Source organism: Notolepis coatsorum (genome assembly GCF_963971535.1).
Source record: "Notolepis coatsorum genome assembly, chromosome: 6".
Taxonomy (NCBI): domain Eukaryota; kingdom Metazoa; phylum Chordata; class Actinopteri; order Aulopiformes; family Paralepididae; genus Notolepis; species Notolepis coatsorum.
In genome coordinates this window covers 183,205,658-183,225,959 of record NC_140170.1, presented here as the reverse complement: position 1 = coordinate 183,225,959, position 20,302 = coordinate 183,205,658, and the positions used below count along the sequence as shown (strand labels likewise).

Below are 20,302 nucleotides of genomic sequence, written 5' to 3'. Positions count from 1 at the left end.
CCTTGACTAGGTACAGACTCAGCGAGCACAGCCTAGCCATCGAGAAAGGCCGCCATAGGCAGACCTGGCTCCCAAGAGAAGACAGACTATGCACCCACTGCACACAAGATGAGGTGGAAACCGAGCTCCACTTCTTAACAACCTGCCCACTATACCAAGACATCAGAGACATATACTTCCCACAAATTGCAAACACCCAAAGAGACTTTGAAAACATGGACAATAACTCAAAACTCCCATATCTACCGGGAGAAATACAAGAATGTGCAAACACAGCAGCAAGATTTGTGAGCTGCTGTGACAAGAAAAGGACATTCAACGGAATACAACCACCATAAAGACTGTACAAGAAATCCCTTGTACTGATTTCTTTTGATTTCTCTGTTTGATTGTTTTGTTTTGTTTGGCTTTGGCAATGTAAACGTATGTTTCCCATGTCAATAAAGTTCATTTGAATTGAATTGAATTGAGAGAGACAGAGACAGAGACAGAGAGAGAAAGAGAGGGGGCAGAGAGACAGAGACAGAGAGACAGAGACAGAGACAGAGACAGAGACAGAGAGACAGAGAGAGAGAGAGAGAGAGAGAGGGAGAGAAAGACAGAGAGAGAGACAGTGAGGCACAGTGTGTGTGTGTTAGTGTATGTGTGTGTGTGAGAGAGAGATACATGAGGAGAGGAGAAAGAAGGAAGGAGGCAGAAGAGAGATATAGAGAGAGACAGACAGAGAGAGAAAGAGAGATGGAGAGAGACAGACAGAGAGAGAGAGAGAGAGAGAGAGAGAGAGAGAGAGAGAGAGAGAGAGACAGAGAGAGACAGAGAGAAGCAGAGACTTCTTCACAACTGATTTGGTGTCAACCCATTAAAACGAGGCAGTTTGCCCTAAATATCCTGTCAAACTATCGAATTACTGTCAGATTATCAGTGAGTAATCTAATGGCATTGCATCAACTACACTACTAACGCAAAATCCATAAAATTTAATGTCCAAAGATCTGAACTGTCCCTTTAGGCCGAATATATCTCCCCTGGCCTGAAGCCCAAACCTAATTTATCCCTTGGCCTGAAGCCTAAACATAACTTATCCCTTGGCATGAAGCCTAATGAACCTAAACATTCTGGTCCAGTCTCTGTCATTATTCTTGGCCAGAGAATCAACTTCTAGTGGCTCAGGAGGTATAGAGCGGTTGTCTGGTAATGGGAAGGTTCCGGACTAACCAGAACAGGACTAACCTGTATGAGTAAAAATTTCTGGCCTGGACTAACCTGTACGAGTCGAAACACCTGGCCTGGATTAACCTGTACGAGTCAAAACGCCTGGCCTGGATTAACCTGTACGAGTCAAAACGCCTGGCCTGGATTAACCTGTACGAGTCAAAACATCTGGCCTGGATGAACCTGTACGAGTCAAAACACCTGGCCTGGATTAACCTGTACGAGTCAAAACGCCTGGCCTGGATTAACCTGTACGAGTCAAAACATCTGGCCTGGATTAACCTGTACGAGTCAAAACACCTGGCCTGGATTAACCTGTACGAGTCAAAACACCTGGCCTGGACTAACCTGTACGAGTCAAAACATCTGGCCTGGATTAACCTGTACGAGTCAAAACACCTGGCCTGGACTAACCTGTACGAGTCAAAACATCTGGCCTGGATTAACCTGTATGAGTCAAAACATCTGGCCTGGATTAACCTGTACGAGTCAAAACACCTGGCCTGGATGAACCTGTACGAGTCAAAACGCCTGGCCTGGATTAACCTGTACGAGTCAAAACACCTGGCCTGGATGAACCTGTACGAGTCAAAACATCTGGCCTGGATTAACCTGTATTAGTCAAAACACCTGGCCTGGATTAACCTGTACGAGTCAAAACACCTGGCCGGGATTAACCTGTACGAGTCAAAACACCTGGCCGGGATTAACCTGTACGAGTCAAAACGCCTGGCCTGGATTAACCTGTACGAGTCAAAGCGCGTGGCCTGGACTAACCTGTACGATTTGCCCCAGGTTCCCCACCTCGGACTGGGCCCCAAGAGCCAGCTCAAAGACCAGGGTGATGTAGATGGGAATCACAGACGCCATGTCGATCATGTTGAGAGGATGACGGAAGAACTTGCGCCGGTTGGGCGCCAGCAGCAGACGAGTCACCACCTGCGAGGAAAACGTTATTATTCATACAAACAATACACTTTTATTATATTTATTTGATCACCCCCCCCCCCCCCCCCCCCATATTCCTTAGTGTTTAGATTGTACTAACTGCTTGCCTCAACATTGTGAGCTTTTTATTTACTGAGTTTTATTGAATTGTATTGTTTATTGAGTTTTATCAAGAGAGTTGTTTTTATTGATGCATGCACAGTCTAGGGGGGGGGGCCTTGCAGAGGAAGTATTTCACGGCCATCGTTGATGTTTAATGTGACTAATACAGTTTTGCTGTACTGTAGTTGTGGAGAGTACAAACAAAATGCTAGTAAAGAATAGGACGTTTTTTTTTTTTTTTTCAATTATTATCTTTTATTTGCTTTTAACATTTCATTTACATACAGTTGTAAAATGCAAGTTATAAATATATAAATTACATTTCTAAACAACTAAACAATTACTAACCCTTCCCCGACCCTTCCTAGTACAAAAAGAAAAAGAAAAAACTATCTAATGCATGATTTACTTTAAGACCATGATTGTCTGTGCTACTACCTGAATAAAATAATAAACATGACAACAAAAAGAAAAAAGAAAAACAGGCAGACAAATATAGAATATAAAAAGACAATATCCACAATCTCTATGCTTCAATTGGCTCTCTCCAGTTCTATACCCATATTTGGTATGTAATCCATTGCCCGACCCCAGATCTTCTGAAAGTGTATTATTTTTCCTTTCACATTATACATGATTTTTTCAGGTGTGCAATAGGATAGGAGTTCTGCCCACCATTGTTTAGTCGGGGGAGGGGGTTCAGATTTCCAATGACAAAGAATAAATTTTTTTGCAGCAGACATTCCCAACAGGATACATTTCTTTTCAAAGTTGTCAAAGTTACTCAGCATAGAGATATCACCCAAAATAGCTATTCGTGCGTCAGGAGTCATCGTCTTTCCAATAATTTTTGAAAGTTGTTCAAATATAAATGTCCAGTAATAATTTAACTTCCGGCAATTCCAGAACGTGTGGATTAGGTCCCCTTTAGCATGTTGACATCGAAGACAATTGGGTGATGTCTCGTGGCTAAATTGATATAATCTGTGAGGTGTATAATACATTCTGTGTAGTATATTAAATTGTGTTAACCTATGGTTGGTATTTGTTAAAGTTGTTTGGGAGTTCTGGAGCAATGACTGCCATTCTTTCATGGTATATTTGTGTTTAATATCTTTTTCCCATTTATCTTTTTGTTGTAGCATCCTATCATCTTTCTGTTCAGTGTTCATCAGTGTGTAGATTTTAGATATCAGGCCCTTTGATGTTTTTGTAGTGTTAAACAGTTAAACAGGAAGTTCTTGATTGCTTATTGTACTGGTTTAGTAATGTTCAGTGTCATATTAACCCTTTCACTACCACACTACAGGTTAACCTTTCACTACCACACTACAGAAGGTTAACCCTTTCACTACCACACTACAGAAGGTTAACCCTTTCACTACCACTACAGACGGTTAACCTTTCACTACCACACTACAGAAGGTTAACCCTTTCACTACCACTACAGACGGTTAACCATTTCACTACCACACTACAAAAGGTTGACCCTTTCACTACCACACTACAGAAGGTTAACCCTTTCACTACCACATTACAGACAGTTAACCCTTTCACTACCACACTTCAAAGGGTTAACCCGTTCACTATCACACTACAGACAGTCTGAAGCTCACAGAGGATGACATTACTGTATACTTTGCTGAAATAGTATGCTAAAATAGTTCACATAAACACAACAACACTGCTTAACTTATACAATCTTGTTCTAACTAAGATCTGCTGAAAAAAGCTATAGTTTTCATGTATAGATCACACTAGATTGATCAACTTACCACTAAGCATTTCCTGGCAGATAGCAAGATGAGAGTTAACCTACAAATATGAGACAATAACGATGTAACTAAGAGAGATTCGCTGGGATAACAATGTTTAATGGATAGATATTTTTATATTTACAGTACAATGGGATTGACAGATAGCCAGCCTGCCAACATGCGTTGCGCCTCCTGGTGGCAGATAACAGAACAGCACAGGAAATGACATCAACACAAGAGCACAACGAGAGCAGCACCTTTATTGTAATGCAAATATAACTGATACAGCATAATATAGACCCTCATTTGCACCTTGATTTACACTGCCTATACGTGCTCATAATGCGTATACTCAGAGTTAACTATATTTTTATATTGTTTACACTGCCTATTTTTTATTTCTACTTTTCGACTGTACTATAATTTTATGACCTGTATCATGTCTTCTACTATTACCATGTATACCTGTACCTCCCCCATGCTGCTATGATGCCTGACTTTCCACAAGGGGATGAATAAAGGAATATCTTCTACCTCAGAGGTGAACCAGTGTGTCACCACACCAGCTCTATACCCACCTCAGAGGTGAACCAGTGTGTCACCACCAGCTCTATACCCACCTCGAAGGTGAACCAGTGTGTCACCACCAGCTCTATACCCACCTCGAAGGTGAACCAGTGTGTCACCACCAGCTCTATACCCACCTCAGAGGTGAACCAGTGTGTCACCACCAGCTCTATACCCACCTCAGAGGTGAACCAGTGTGTCACCACCAGCTCTATACCCACCTCGAAGGTGAACCAGCATGAGGAGAAGTCCTCCACAAACTGCCTGGTGGGGTCCTCAATCAGCTTCCCATCAGCATCAAACATCTGCGAAACAGAGTTTAGTAGCAACTAGTGCTGTCAAGCGATTAAAAAAATTAATCTAATTAATTACAGGATTTGTAATTAATTAATCTAATTAATCGCATTTTAATCGCATTAACCATTTTATGCCTGATATTCTATATTCTATAATCATATTTCAAATAGCATGTGTCCGGATGGCAGAATTCAGTACTGTATCTACAAAACCTTCTGTTTAATCATCTTCCATCTATTAATTTGCTTAGATTTTTCAGGTCTGGTCAATTTGAGCATGGTGTTATTCACAGTCAAAGATACAAAAAAATTATTGATATTCTCATTTGGTTCATTACAATTTACTCAAGCCTAGTAACAGACAGTATTTCTGACACTGGGAATACATTCCCTGAGATCCATAGATGTCCCTAGAATCAGATACCAAGAACATGCAAATGGACCATATAAAAAAAGTCTGTAAATGTGTATTCTACATTCTTATGGAATGAATGAGATAAAAAAATAAATGTATTAAAAAAAAAGATTATTTTTTTGTAATACATTTTGAGTTAATTTTCATAACGCGATAATTTGCTGTGTAATTAATTAATCTAATTAACGCGATAAACTGATAGCCCTAGTAGCAACTAGAACGACACTTGGAGAGATGCAGCATGCGCACTATACAGCACACAGAGACCTGTAAACCTGTGAACCCTTCCTCCATTGATGGATGCTCAGGAGTATTATACCAATACTAACAGCGCAGACACACCAGCCGTGCACACAACAAGCACTCGCGGGTTCCGCGCGAGAACAGCTCGCATTGGCCAGGCACACCGAGTCTGACTTCAGAGCGGGCGAAAGTGCACGGAGGAAGGCACATTTACATTGGAACAGCGGTAAATGCCTATAGTCTATATGCGAAGTCAGTCCCTGTTTGAAGATGTTTTAAAGAATTCCAGTTCCAGTGTTCTATTGTCCATTTTGCATGTATGACCAGTTATTATATAATTAATTAGAATGATGTTAGAATTCATTTTAGAATGATGATCAGTGTGACTGTACTCCTGAAAAAGTATAGTAATATGGTTTATTTGTATTGGGAAAGATACAGACACTTTAGCTGGTTGAACAACATCTATATGTGTGGTAATAATGCAGATACTGAGTGTATTTCTGTGAACGCCTCTGAATCCAACCAAAGGGGAAACGATCACTTCCGGCCCACGAGTTGCGTGCGATGCGCACGGCCGGTGGACACAGCTACGTCCGTTAACATGGGAGTGAAAGTGAAGCGCTGGTCGCCCGCCTGCCCCACCTTTGCGCGCGACTGGTGTGTCTGGGCTGTAAGGAGACTCATTATAATGAGTGCATGAACTATCTTGTTCCTCGACCTCAGTTTGTTAGGCTGGACAAAAACTGGAGCCCCTCAGGGAACAGTTTTGGCTCCCTTCCTCTTTGTTCTCTATACTGCGGACTGCAGACACAGCAAGGCCATGTGCCATGTACAGGAATTCTCAGATGATACTGATCTGATCTGATCGGTCTCATCAACAAAGGTGATGACCGCAGGCCTATAGAAAGGAGATTGATTTCATTTGTCCACTGGTGTGATGCCAATTATTTTTTGAACTTAATATCGACAAGACCAAAGAGTTAGTAATCAACTTCAGTAGGAAGAAAGTGAATGTCTCTCCTTTCATCATTAGGGGGCAGGAGGAATAGTCGAGTCCTATAAGTACCTTGGTGTCCACCTGGGCAGTACGCTGGACTGGAAGCAGAACACAGATTCTGTGTTGAAGAAAGCCCAGTCTCTGCTTTTTCATTTGAGGAAACTTAGATCCTTTGACATCAGCAGGTCACTTCTTCATGTGTTCTTCCAAGGTATCCTGGCTAGTGTCCTTTTTTATGCTGTGCTCTGCTGGGGCTGTATAAATAAAACCATTAAAAAGGCTGGCTCAGTGATTGGCCTCCCTCCTGATTCCTCGGAGATCATTATAGCCAAGCGAACTAGGACTAAATTGAACACCATTCTATCTTTTGAAGGCCATCCTCTGTACAATATATTCGATGCTCTGTGAAGCTCATTTGGTGATTTTTGATGCCTCGATGCTCTACTGAGCGGCTGAGAAGGTCCTTTGTTCCTGCTGCGGTTAAATCCTTTAACGAACACCGCTAGCTCTGTGTTGAGAGGCTCTCTTCTTCTCTTCTTTTTACTGTGTTGTGTAACTTGTACTGTATGTAATTGTTTCTTGTTTGTGTATTTGTATTCGCTCTGGTGGCAAACCAGAAATGTAAACCTCACATCAACCTTGCTAGTGTCCCTACCTAGCGTATCGCAAAAGGTAATGTACTTCCAGGAAACATTCAAGAACTGTTCTTTGATAGGGAGGGGGGTTATATAATCTGAGGGGAGAACTCAATTTAAAAGTTCTTAGTGTACGCACTACCAGGGGTAGACACTGCATTTCAATATGTGGAGTGAAACTGTGGAACAGTCTGAATGTGGTGCTAAAGCAATGTCCAAACATGAGACAATTCAAACTGAATTATAAGGAAATTATGTTCACGAGGTACAGGGATGAGGAAGGGATTTGACATTCACGGGTGTTTACATTTTTATTTTTATTTCTTTCATGTTTTACATATATCATTTTTGTTTTTTGTTTTGTAACGTTTTAAATTAGTACACTCATTTGAGTAGTGGAAAACAGATCAGTTTTAACAGACTGTTAACAGATTAACAGTCAACACGGTTTCATTGCTGGGTTAAGTACTTCTATTCTATTCACATAATACGCCTACTTCATATATCTACTCCATTCACATATATGCCTACCACTTGTATCTATTGCTATGTCCGCCTACTACAATCTCATGAGCTGTCTAACGCCTGTCCCGTCTCCCTGTCTCCCTATGACTTGCTGTCCTGGAGTGTTGACCGGAGTGTTGGACGTCCCGTGACGAAGGCCGGGAGGTTGCGACCCCCTCTGCGTGCCCCCCTGTCTCCGGAGGTCTCGTAGTGGTGACCGGAGTGCCGGATGTCCCGCGATGATGTCGGGGAGTTCGCGACCCTCTCTGCACCGCCCCCTATCTCCCTGTCTCCGGCTGTCCCTGAGCAACGACCGGAGTGTTAAATGTCCCTTGACTAAGACGGGGAGGACGTGACCCTCTTTGCGCCGCCCCTGTGCCTCAAATAGATTCGCTATCAGCTCTACAGTATCTTTAATCTTTCAAAATGTTCAGTTGCTATCGCTATTAGCTCTATCTTTAATTTTTCAAAATGTACAGTTGCTATTGCATGCACTCATCTGTGTTTCACTACACACATGAGTGCATGCTTACCAACTGTCCGTCTGCAACACTACTATCACCAACATCTAAGAAGGGAGATCCCCCCTTGAATGGCCCTTCTAAGGTTTCTCTCCTCCACACTGCCTGTGGAGCTTTTTTCCCTATTGTTAGGTTTTAGTGAGTTTTTCCTTACCTTCGCGTGGGGTATGTCTGGGAGTGCTTGCATTCTTTCATTTATTTGCATTCATCTAAAAATGTTTGGACCTTATGGTGTTCTTGTTCTGTTCTTGACTTATTGTTATGTTTTCTTCTTGACTTGTTTAAAGAAGATCTGTACGGCCCATGGGGACATTAACGTGTGTTGTCGGGCCCTATAAATAAATTTGATTTGATTTGATTTGATTTGGAAAAGGGGTAGGATTAAATAAGTGTATACTTCTTCCTACTCCTTTTCGAACATGTAAATTGAGTTATGTTTTGCTTTTGCTTATTTCTTTTTCCATTTAATTTCTTGAGATTAATGATTTGTTTTGATTTTATATTGTATTTATTTATTTATTTATTTATTTATTTATTTATTTATTTATTTATTTATTTATTTATTTATTTATTTATTTATTTATTTATTTATTTATTTATTTATTTATTTATTTATTTATGTTCGAAATAAAGATTTAGTAAAATAATATGCATTCTACACGATGTTTGTGTATTCCAGTGCTTGGGAGCATTCAACCCTTGATCGATTGACAAAGATGGCTCCCCTTTATGTTTACGTTTTGTATTTATGACTTTCTTGATCGGCGACTCAAATAAACGTGTGACTTTTCGGGAAATCTACACCTACATCCTCGTCTCTTCTGTTCCGCACTGCATTTGGGTCCAACGCGTTAAACCACTCGTAACATCAGGCATTCCGTCTGAAGCTCTGGATACTAAGTTATGGGTATTGCGGCCATAACAGGGGGCGCTCCTATTACCTACCACCCTATGCAAGGAATAGAGTAATTCACTGTGGGTGAAATACTACCCGATACTACAGTACTAATTAGGATCCATCTCCCTAATCTTTATTCAAATAAAAAAAATTCATCTTCAATTACATGTGCTTAGTTTTGCTTGGTGTACTGCAGTCAGAAATCTAGACCCCACATCCACCATGGTGATGGAAAATAAGCCGAAGCGAATAACTTACTCAGTCAAAAGAGACCCGGTTAATACGATTTATAATATAATGCAGGACCTGTTCAGAGGTCTTTAATTGGCACGCAATTATCCTCAATGTTAGCGGTTAGCACACACACACACACCGGAACACACACGCATGCATTGTTTTTTGTAGGATCGCCGATGCGATTAGTCTCTGCGCTTAACTCAATCAACGTATCAATACAAAATAGTCAGAGTTAGGCTGGATGACTCTCGATCAGGTGTTTAGCTAGGACACCCAGGAAGAGAGAACCATCTTTATACATACAACTGTAAAGGGTGGGGGTCAAAAGAATGACCTCTTTGGGGACATATGGACAGGTGGGAAAGTAAGGAATGGCGGTCATTGCATTCATATGAATTATCGGGCAATAAATAGATTTATTGCTTATCGCGACAGGCCTAGTGCAAATCCTCATTTGACGATGTTGTTGAGAAATTATGGCTGTTTGGTGGACTGTGTAAAGAAACAAGGGGCTGCTCTTTACAGAAGCCAACCCCTTTTCCAATTGGCGCTGTGCCATATGGAATAAATTCATGTCACAATAATGATGAGAAAAATTTATGAATATCACAGTAGGAGCTGCCCAGTACAACCAGTATGATCAGTACAGTCAGTCCACTGCAGCAGTAAGGACGCGGCTCTGTGATCAATATCTACTGGCGGACGTTAACATTTCACTCATGTCCGTCTTTGTCATATTCTCTCTCGTTGCCTCGTTGATGTTTTCTTTGTCCAATATGTCAATAAAGTAAAATACAGAGATGTACCCCCCCCCCCCGTTTCTGATACGTTATTGATATCTATTCATCTATTATTCATCCATTTATCCATCCAACCAACCCACTACCTCTCCGTCCGTCCGTCCATCCATCTGTGCATCCCTCCATCAATCAATTTAGCCATTCATATCTCCATCCTTTCCTCCATCCGTCCATCCATCCAACCATCCATTCACCCATCCATCCATCCATCCACCCATCCATCCACCCATCCATCCAACCATCAGTCCGTCCACCAACCAACTAACCATCCATCTGTCAAACCCATCCATCCTACCAACTAACCATCCATCCACCCATCAACCCCATCCATCCATCCAATGAATGAATGAATGAATGAATGAATGAATGAATGAATGAATGAATGAATGAATGAATGAATGAAAACTTTATTTAACAGATTGCAGAATGGGTACAATACAGTACGGCTCAATACATACAATTGTTAAGGGGATGCAGACCTGAGAAAGACGTTTGTCTTGTTTCCATCAGGGTCCCCCATTTTCAATTCATATAGACATATATGACATACATGACATACAGATAGTCAGTACTGCTACATCTATACATTTATGACATACCAGATTTGCAAATACAGTACTGTTTGTGATACAGAAGGAGTCAAGAAAAGGGAGTATATACATTTGACGTAGAAACTGTACATTGGAGGAGGTTGGGTGGGGGGGGTTGGGTACATTGGGATATTGACAACCATACTGGGTAATTTACATTGGAGGTGGTTGGGGGGGGGGGGGGGCGGGGGGGGGGGGCGGGGGGCACACTGTATAAACAAGTAACACTGTACATTGAGGGGGGGGGGAGGAGACACTGTACAAACAAACACAATTGTACATTGAACTATTGACAAAACCATACTAGGTAAATGACTGTACATTGGAGGGGGTTGGGTTAGGATATTTACATGGGCCAGTGTTGAATTGCAGTCTCCCGTAGGTGTCCCTTGAGAGAGGTTTTGAAAGTGGGTAGTGATCCACATTCCTTTACAGCTTTGGGTAGGGCGTTCCACATTGATGTGGCATAATTGCGAAACGTGTTTAGTCCCTTATTTGAGCCGAATCTGGGTTTAACATGATTTGTGGAGCTCCCTCTGGTGTTGTGATCGTGGTATTCACTGACCTTTGGGAAGTATTTTGACATGTACATGGGTACCTTGGTCGTGTAGTGTATCTTGTAGACCAGGCCCATTGCAAGTTGTTGTACTCTGTCGTCTACTCTAAGCCATCCTAGGTTGTCGAAGTGGGTAGGGGTGAGGTGGGTTCTAGGAGTAAGGTCAAGCAGTAGTCTGACCAGTTTGTTTTGAGATGTTTGTAATTTTGTTTTTAGCGCCTTTGAGGTGCTTTGGTACCATGAGGTGCAAGCATAGTCGTAGTACCCCTGAATGAGTGCTCCTGCCAGAGTCTTCAGGGTGTTCTTGTTTACCAGAGAGGAGATCCGGTACAAGAATCGAGTTTGTTGGTTGACTTTTTTTATTACATTGGATGCCATTTTGTCACAGGAGAGATTAGCCTCTAGGATGGAACCCAGGTAGGTAATTTCATCTTTCCTTGTGACAATATTGTCACCCACTGTAACTGAGAAGCCGTCGGTCTTGCTGAGTTTGTTATTTGAACCGAAGAGAATGGACTCTGTTTTGCCCATGTGTAATGATAGTTTGTTATCAGCGAGCCATATGCAGATTCTGCCTAGTTCCGAGCTGAGGGTTTTTTCAACCTGTAACTTGTTCTTGTCAGAGACCAGCAGGGCTGAGTCGTCCGCAAACAGGAACAAGTTGCAGTCACAAGCTGACGACATGTCATTTGCATAAATTAGGAACAGTAGCGGTCCTAGTATGCTTCCTTGTGGAACACCACAGCTCACTGTGAGGGGGGGGGATAGGGTACCGTTTACCTCCACCATCTGTTCCCTCCCCTCAAGGTAGGATTGCATCCAACCATCAGTCCGTCCACCAACCAACTAACCATCCATCCAACCATCAAACCCATCCATCCATCCATCCACCCATCCATCCAACCAACCAACTAACAATCAATCCATCCGTCAAACAAATCCATCCAACCAACTAACCATCCATCAAACCCACCCCTCCATCTCTCCATCCCTCCATCTCTCCATCTCTCCATCCCTCCATCCCTCCCTCCATCCCTCCACCCGTCCCACTGACCTGGTACTCAGGTATACTGTTGATGCACATGGTGGCGATGGATGTGATCAGCACGGCGATGGAGAGCAGGCTGAAGAGCTTGGAGGGGATGGAGTAGCTGGGGTTCTCCAGCGTCAGCCACAAGCACTTCCTCACGCTGCCGCAACGCACTGCCTGGAAGCGCTGTATGTCTCTGTGAGGAGGGGGGAGGTCGTGTTATAGTTTAGTTCAGTGGCTTTCATCCGGGGCCCTGTTCCTCTTAACTTAACCGGTCTGTAAATGTAGTCTCTAAGAAAATGTGAATAATACATAAGACCAATACAAAAAATATATATATATATTACAGAAATGTCGGTCTACTGAAGTATATGTACTCAATACTTGGTCAGAGCTCCTTTAGCATCAATCAATGCAGCGCGGCCTGGAGGCAGCCGATATATGTCCTCAATATTCTAATTTATTGAGATGCACCTGTATATAAATACATAATCTTTTTTTTTAAACACAATTAAGGTGAATACTGACGGGTCCCTCTCCCATGTGCTCTTAGAAGACTCTTGAACAGACACACACACACACACACACACACACACACACACACACACACACACACACACACACACACACACACACACACACACACACACACACACACACACACACACACACACACACACACACACACACACACACACACACACACACACACACACACACACACACACACTGCACCTTATCATGTACATATACACTACATGCAATGCACTTTCTGTCATTTAAAATTGACTTTTATCTTACCTTTTATATATAATTTTTTTTTTGTATCCACTTGTTCTCCCCATTTTCTATTTTTCTCCCATCCCAATTTCGTATATCCAATTCTCCCCTCCCCTGTCTTGAACGTTGCTAGACTATGCCTCCCACTGGTCGGCTGTAGTGAGGACAGAAGCCTTGCATCACGTGTCCCCTCCGGTACACGAGGAGGCAGCTGTCGCATCTTTTCACCTGAACAGCGCGGACTCTCAGTGGCGAGGAGTAACGCGTGGGAGGCTCACGCTGCCCCCGCTACTTCCTGTTTCCGCTGCACCGGCGTCACCCAAACCGACCTGTAGGAGTCGCTGTCCACAACGTCCAATCCCCACCCACAGGCTTTCCCACCCTCTAACACTTGCCCAATTGTGTTAGTATGAACGACCGGCCAGCCGGTAGCAACGCAGAGAGCTGGGCTCGATACCAGCATCTCCTACGTTAGTGGCGAGCGCCTTGTCCACTGCGCCACTCAGCCGCCCACCATTTACTATTTATTTGATGTTACTACTACTATCCTGTTACCATTGTTGTATTCATTGATGTTTCTTAATTGTACATTGTTGAGGCTGAGCTCGAAACACAAGCTTTTCATTAGATGTGTATTTGACAAATAAAGAACTTGAACTTGAACTTATACATTTGATTTTCCTTTAGAACCATTTTGGTAACATACGGTGCACACCTCTTTACAGCTAGCACTAAATCAAGCCCTCTGAGATCAAAGGCTGGCCTCTGTGTCTGTGTCTCAGGCTGTAACCAGACGTTCCAAAATCTCAGGTTTGAATTTGAACCCTTTCACTATCACACTACAGACGGTTAACCCTTTCACTACCACACTACAGACGGTTAACCCTTTCACTACCACACTACAGACGGTTAACCCTTTCACTACCACACTACAGACGGTTAACCCTTTCACTACCACACTACAGACGGTAAACCCTTTCACTACCACACTACAGAAGGTTAACCCTTTCACTACCACACTACAGAAGGTTAACCCTTTCACTACCACACTACAGAAGGTTAACCCTTTCACTATCACACTACAGACGGTGAACCCTTTCACTACCACACTACAGAAGGTTAACCCTTTCACTATCACACTACAGACGGTTAACCTCCCTCTCTCCCAGGTGCTCTCACTGCCCCTCCCAGGTGCTCTCACTGCCCCCCCCCCCCAGGTGCTCTCACTGCCCCTCCCAGGTGCTCTCACTGCCCCTCCTCCCAGGTGCTCTCACTGCCCCTCCCAGGTGCTCTCACTGCTCCTCCTCCCAGGTGCTCTCACTGCTCCTCCTCCCAGGTGCTCTCACTGCTCCTCCTCCCAGGTGCTCTCACTGCCCCTCCTCCCAGGTGCTCTCACTGCCCCTCCTCCCAGGTGCTCTCACTGCCCCTCCCAGGTGCTCTCACTGCCCCTCCTCCCAGGTGCTCTCACTGCCCCTCCTCCCAGGTGCTCTCACTGCCCCTCCCAGGTGCTCTCACTGCCCCTCCCAGGTGCTCTCACTGCCCCTCCTCCCAGGTGCTCTCACTGCCCCTCCCAGGTGCTCTCACTGCCCCTCCCAGGTGCTCTCACTGCTCCTCCTCCCAGGTGCTCTCACTGCTCCTCCTCCCAGGTGCTCTCACTGCTCCCCCTCCCAGGTGCTCTCACTGCCCCTCCTCCCAGGTGCTCTCACTGCCCCTCCTCCCAGGTGCTCTCACTGCCCCTCCTCCCAGGTGCTCTCACTGCCCCTCCTCCCAGGTGCTCTCACTGCCCCTCCTCCCAGGTGCTCTCACTGCCCCTCCCAGGTGCTCTCACTGCCCCCCCCCCCAGGTGCTCTCACTGCCCCTCCCAGGTGCTCTCACTGCCCCTCCTCCCAGGTGCTCTCACTGCCCCTCCCAGGTGCTCTCACTGCTCCTCCTCCCAGGTGCTCTCACTGCTCCTCCTCCCAGGTGCTCTCACTGCTCCTCCTCCCAGGTGCTCTCACTGCCCCTCCTCCCAGGTGCTCTCACTGCCCCTCCTCCCAGGTGCTCTCACTGCCCCTCCCAGGTGCTCTCACTGCCCCTCCTCCCAGGTGCTCTCACTGCCCCTCCTCCCAGGTGCTCTCACTGCCCCTCCCAGGTGCTCTCACTGCCCCTCCCAGGTGCTCTCACTGCCCCTCCTCCCAGGTGCTCTCACTGCCCCTCCCAGGTGCTCTCACTGCCCCTCCCAGGTGCTCTCACTGCTCCTCCTCCCAGGTGCTCTCACTGCTCCTCCTCCCAGGTGCTCTCACTGCTCCCCCTCCCAGGTGCTCTCACTGCCCCTCCTCCCAGGTGCTCTCACTGCCCCTCCTCCCAGGTGCTCTCACTGCCCCTCCTCCCAGGTGCTCTCACTGCCCCTCCTCCCAGGTGCTCTCACTGCCCCTCCTCCCAGGTGCTCTCACTGCCCCTCCTCCCAGGTGCTCTCACTGCCCCTCCTCCCAGGTGCTCTCACTGCCCCTCCTCCCAGGTGCTCTCACTGCTCCTCCTCCCAGGTGCTCTCACTGCCCCTCCTCCCAGGTGCTCTCACTGCCCCTCCTCCCAGGTGCTCTCACTGCCCCTCCTCCCAGGTGCTCTCACTGCCCCTCCTCCCAGGTGCTCTCACTGCTCCTCCTCCCAGGTGCTCTCACTGCTCCCCCTCCCAGGTGCTCTCACTGCCCCCCCCTCCCAGGTGCTCTCACTGCCCCCCCCTCCCAGGTGCTCTCACTGCCCCCCCCTCCCAGGTGCTCTCACTGCCCCTCCTCCCAGGTGCTCTCACTGCCCCTCCTCCCAGGTGCTCTCACTGCCCCTCCTCCCAGGTGCTCTCACTGCCCCTCCTCCCAGGTGCTCTCACTGCCCCTCCTCCCAGGTGCTCTCACTGCCCCTCCCAGGTGCTCTCACTGCTCCTCCCCCCAGGTGCTCTCACTGCCCCTCCTCCCAGGTGCTCTCACTGCCCCTCCCAGGTGCTCACACTGCCCCTCCTCCCAGGTGCTCTCACTGCCCCTCCCAGGTGCTCTCACTGCCCCTCCTCCCAGGTGCTCTCACTGCTCCTCCCAGGTGCTCTCACTGCCCCTCCTCCCAGGTGCTCTCACTGCCCCTCCTCCCAGGTGCTCTCACTGCTCCTCCTCCCAGGTGCTCTCACTGCCCCCCCCCCAGGTGCTCTCACTGCTCCCCCTCCCAGGTGCTCTCACTGCCCCTCCCAGGTGCTCTCACTGCCCCTCCTCCCAGGTGCTCTCACTGCCCCTCCTCCCAGGTGCTCTCACTGCCCCCCCTCCCAGGTGCTCTCACTGCCCCTCCTCCCAGGTGCTCTCACTGCCCCCCCTCCCAGGTGCTCTCACTGCCCCTCCCAGGTGCTCTCACTGCCCCTCCTCCCAGGTGCTCTCACTGCCCCTCCCAGGTGCTCTCACTGCCCCTCCCAGGTGCTCTCACTGCCCCTCCTGTGCTCTCACTGCCCTCCTCCCAGGCTTGCTCTCATGCTCTCCCCCCAGGTGCTCTCACTGCCCCTCCTCCCAGGTGCTCTCATGCCCTCCCAGGTTGCTCTCACTGCCCCTCCTCCCAGGTGCTCTCACTGCTCCTCCCAGGTGCTCTCACTGCCCCTCCTCCCAGGTGCTCTCACTGCTCCTCCCCCAGGTGCTCTCACTGCCCCTCCTCCAGGTGCTCTCACTGCCCCCTCCAGGAGCTCTCACTGGCCCCTCCTCCCAGGTGCTCTCACGCCCTCCTCCCAGGTGCTCTCACTGCCCCTCCTCCCAGGTGCTCTCACTGCCTCCTCCCAGGTGCTCTCACTGCTCCTCCCAGGTGCTCTCACTGCCCTCCCAGGTGCTCTCACTGCTCCTCCTCCCAGGTGCTCTCACTGCCCCTCCTCCCAGGTGCTCTCACTGCCTCCTCCCAGGTGCTCTCACTGCCCCTCCTCCCAGGTGCTCTCACTGCCCCTCCTCCCAGGTGCTCTCACTGCCCCTCCTCCCAGGTGCTCTCACTGCCCCTCCTCCCAGGTGCTCTCACTGCCCCTCCTCCCAGGTGCTCTCACTGCTCTCCTCCCAGGTGCTCTCACTGCTCCTCCTCCCAGGTGCTCTCACTGCTCCTCCCCAGGTGCTCTCACTGCCCCTCCTCCCAGGTGCTCTCACTGCTCCTCCTCCCAGGTGCTCTCACTGCTCCTCTCCCAGTGCTCTCACTGCCCCTCCTCCCAGGTGCTCTCACTGCCCCTCCCAGGTGCTCTCACTGCCCCTCCTCCCAGGTGCTCTCACTGCTCCTCCCCCCAGGTGCTCTCACTGCCCCTCCTCCCAGGTGCTCTCACTGCCCCTCCCCAGGTGCTCTCACTGCTCCTCCTCCCAGGTGCTCTCACTGCTCCTCCTCCCAGGTGCTCTCACTGCTCCTCCTCCCAGGTGCTCTCACTGCTCCTCCTCCCAGGTGCTCTCACTGCCCCCTCCCAGGTGCTCTCACTGCTCCTCCTCCCAGGTGCTCTCACTGCTCCCCTCCCAGTGCTCTCACTGCCCCTCCTCCCAGGTGCTCTCACTGCCCCTCCTCCCAGGTGCTCTCACTGCTCCTCCTCCCAGGTGCTCTCACTGCCCCTCCTCCCAGGTGCTCTCACTGCCCCTCCCAGGTGCTCTCACTGCTCCTCCTCCCAGGTGCTCTCACTGCCCCTCCTCCCAGGTGCTCTCACTGCCCTCCTCCCAGGTGCTCTCACTGCCCCTCCCAGGTGCTCTCACTGCCCCTCCCAGGTGCTCTCACTGCTCCTCCTCCCAGGTGCTCTCACTGCTCCTCCTCCCAGGTGCTCTCACTGCCCCTCCTCCCAGGTGCTCTCACTGCCCCTCCTCCCAGGTGCTCTCACTGCTCCTCCTCCCAGGTGCTCTCACTGCCCCTCCTCCCAGGTGCTCTCACTGCTCCTCCTCCCAGGTGCTCTCACTGCCCCTCCCAGGTGCTCTCACTGCCCCTCCCAGGTGCTCTCACTGCTCCTCCTCCCAGGTGCTCTCACTGCCCCTCCTCCCAGGTGCTCTCACTGCTCCTCCCAGGTGCTCTTACTGCCCCTCCCAGGTGCTCTCACTGCCCCTCCTCCCAGGTGCTCTCACTGCTCCTCCTCCCAGGTGCTCTCACTGCTCCTCCTCCCAGGTGCTCTCACTGCCCCTCCTCCCAGGTGCTCTCACTGCTCCTCCTCCCAGGTGCTCTCACTGCCCCTCCTCCAGGTGCTCTCACTGCCCCTCCTCCCAGGTGCTCTCACTGCTCCTCCTCCAGGTGCTCTCACTGCCCCTCCCAGGTGCTCTCACTGCTCCTCCTCCCAGGTGCTCTCACTGCCCCTCCTCCCAGGTGCTCTCACTGCCCCTCCTCCCAGGTGCTCTCACTGCCCCTCCTCCCAGGTGCTCTCACTGCCCCTCCCAGGTGGCGTGAATATTTTCGGCAACCAACTTGTGTTTAGCGTTTCTCTGATTGGCCACTACGCCCATGTGACCGCGGCAGCGCGAGAGAGCTGCAGCGCGGAAATAGGCTGTCTATTGCCATTCTCTAAGACAAACTCTAACCTTAACCAGCTCCTTAACAGCGCCTAAACTTAACCCTTCTAACCTTAACCAACTCCGAAACAATGCCTAATCTTAACCTTAACCAACTCCGAAACAATGCTTAAAGTTAACATGCCTAAACTTAACCGGCGAAAGAATCATGTTAAAAAAAAAAAAAAAAAAAATTTTTTAGGGGAATCGAACTTGTTTAGGGGAATCGAACTTGTCACCAACGGACCGCAGGATCCACAGCAAGGCAGCGCTGCCAGTTGAGCTAGTTGTCGATGGTAAAAAAGGGGGGATTACTGCTACATAATGCTGCCGCGACGGAGCTCAAGTTGACACAAGTTGGTTGCCTTTAATATTTAGGCTCCCAGGTGCTCTCACTGCCCCTCCCAGGTGCTCTCACTGCTCCTCCTCCCAGGTGCTCTCACTGCCCCTCCTCCCAGGTGCTCTCACTGCCCCCCCTCCCAGGTGCTCTCACTGCCCCTCCCAGGTGCTCTCACTGCTCCTCCTCCCAGGTGCTCTCACTGCCCCTCCTCCCAGGTGCTCTCACTGCCCCCCCTCCCAGGTGCTCTCACTGCCCCTCCCAGGTGCTCTCACTGCCCCTCCCAGGTGCTCTCACTGCTCCTCCTCCCAGGTGCTCTCACTGCTCCTCCTCCCAGGTGCTCTCACTGCTCCTCCTCCCAGGTGCTCTCACTGCCCCCCCCCCCCCCAGGTGCTCTCACTGCCCCCCTCCCAGGTGCTCTCACTGCTCCTCCTCCCAGGTGCTCTCACTGCCCCTCCCAGGTGCTCTCACTGCTCCTCCTCCCAGGTGCTCTCACTGCCCCTCCCAGGTGCTCTCACTGCCCCTCCCAGGTGCTCTCACTGCTCCTCCTCCCAGGTGCTCTCACTGCTCCTCCTCCCAGGTGCTCTCACTGCTCCTCCTCCCAGGTGCTCTCACTGCCCCTCCTCCCAGGTGCTCTCACTGCTCCTCCCCCCAGGTGCTCTCACTGTCCCTCCCCCCAGGTGCTCTCACTGCTCCTCCTCCCAGGTGCTCTCACTGTCCCTCCTCCCAGGTGCTCTCACTGCCCCTCCTCCCAGGTGCTCTCACTGCCCCCCCCAGGTGCTCTCACTGCTCCTCCTCCCAGGTGCTCTCACTGCTCCTCCTCCCAGGTGCTCTCACTGCCCCTCCTCCCAGGTGCTCTCACTGCCCCTCCCAGGTGCTCTCACTGCTCCTCCTCCCAGGTGCTCTCACTGCTCCTCCTCCCAGGTGCTCTCACTGCCCCTCCTCCCAGGTGCTCTCACTGCTCCTCCCCCCAGGTGCTCTCACTGTCCCTCCCCCCAGGTGCTCTCACTGCTCCTCCTCCCAGGTGCTCTCACTGTCCCTCCTCCCAGGTGCTCTCACTGCCCCTCCTCCCAGGTGCTCTCACTGCTCCTCCTCCCAGGTGCTCTCACTGTCCCTCCTCCCAGGTGCTCTCACTGCCCCTCCTCCCAGGTGCTCTCACTGCCCCTCCTCCCAGGTGCTCTCACTGCCCCTCCTCCCAGGTGCTCTCACTGCCCCTCCTCCCAGGTGCTCTCACTGCCCCTCCCAGGTGCTCTCACTGCCCCCCCCCCCAGGTGCTCTCACTGCCCCCCCCAGGTGCTCTCACTGCCCCCCCCAGGTGCTCTCACTGCCCCCCCTCCCAGGTGCTCTCACTGCCCCTCCCAGGTGCTCTCACTGCCCCTCCCTCTCTC

The 20,302-nt window shown here is 49.4% G+C and overlaps 1 protein-coding gene across 1 annotated transcript in view; it reads right to left on the bottom strand.

Moving 5' to 3' along the window:
• The window catches only part of LOC311229880 (delayed-rectifier potassium channel regulatory subunit KCNS2), a gene marked incomplete at both ends in the record, with an annotated part of 65,868 nt that overhangs the window by 20,101 nt on the left and 25,465 nt on the right, over positions 1-20,302 (bottom strand). The window contains 3 exons of the mRNA XM_084315949.1: positions 1,990-2,151; positions 4,808-4,891; positions 12,336-12,507. Of these exons, the coding sequence (XP_084172075.1) occupies positions 1,990-2,151; positions 4,808-4,891; positions 12,336-12,507 (418 nt within the window). The remainder of the gene's footprint in view (positions 1-1,989; positions 2,152-4,807; positions 4,892-12,335; positions 12,508-20,302) is intronic.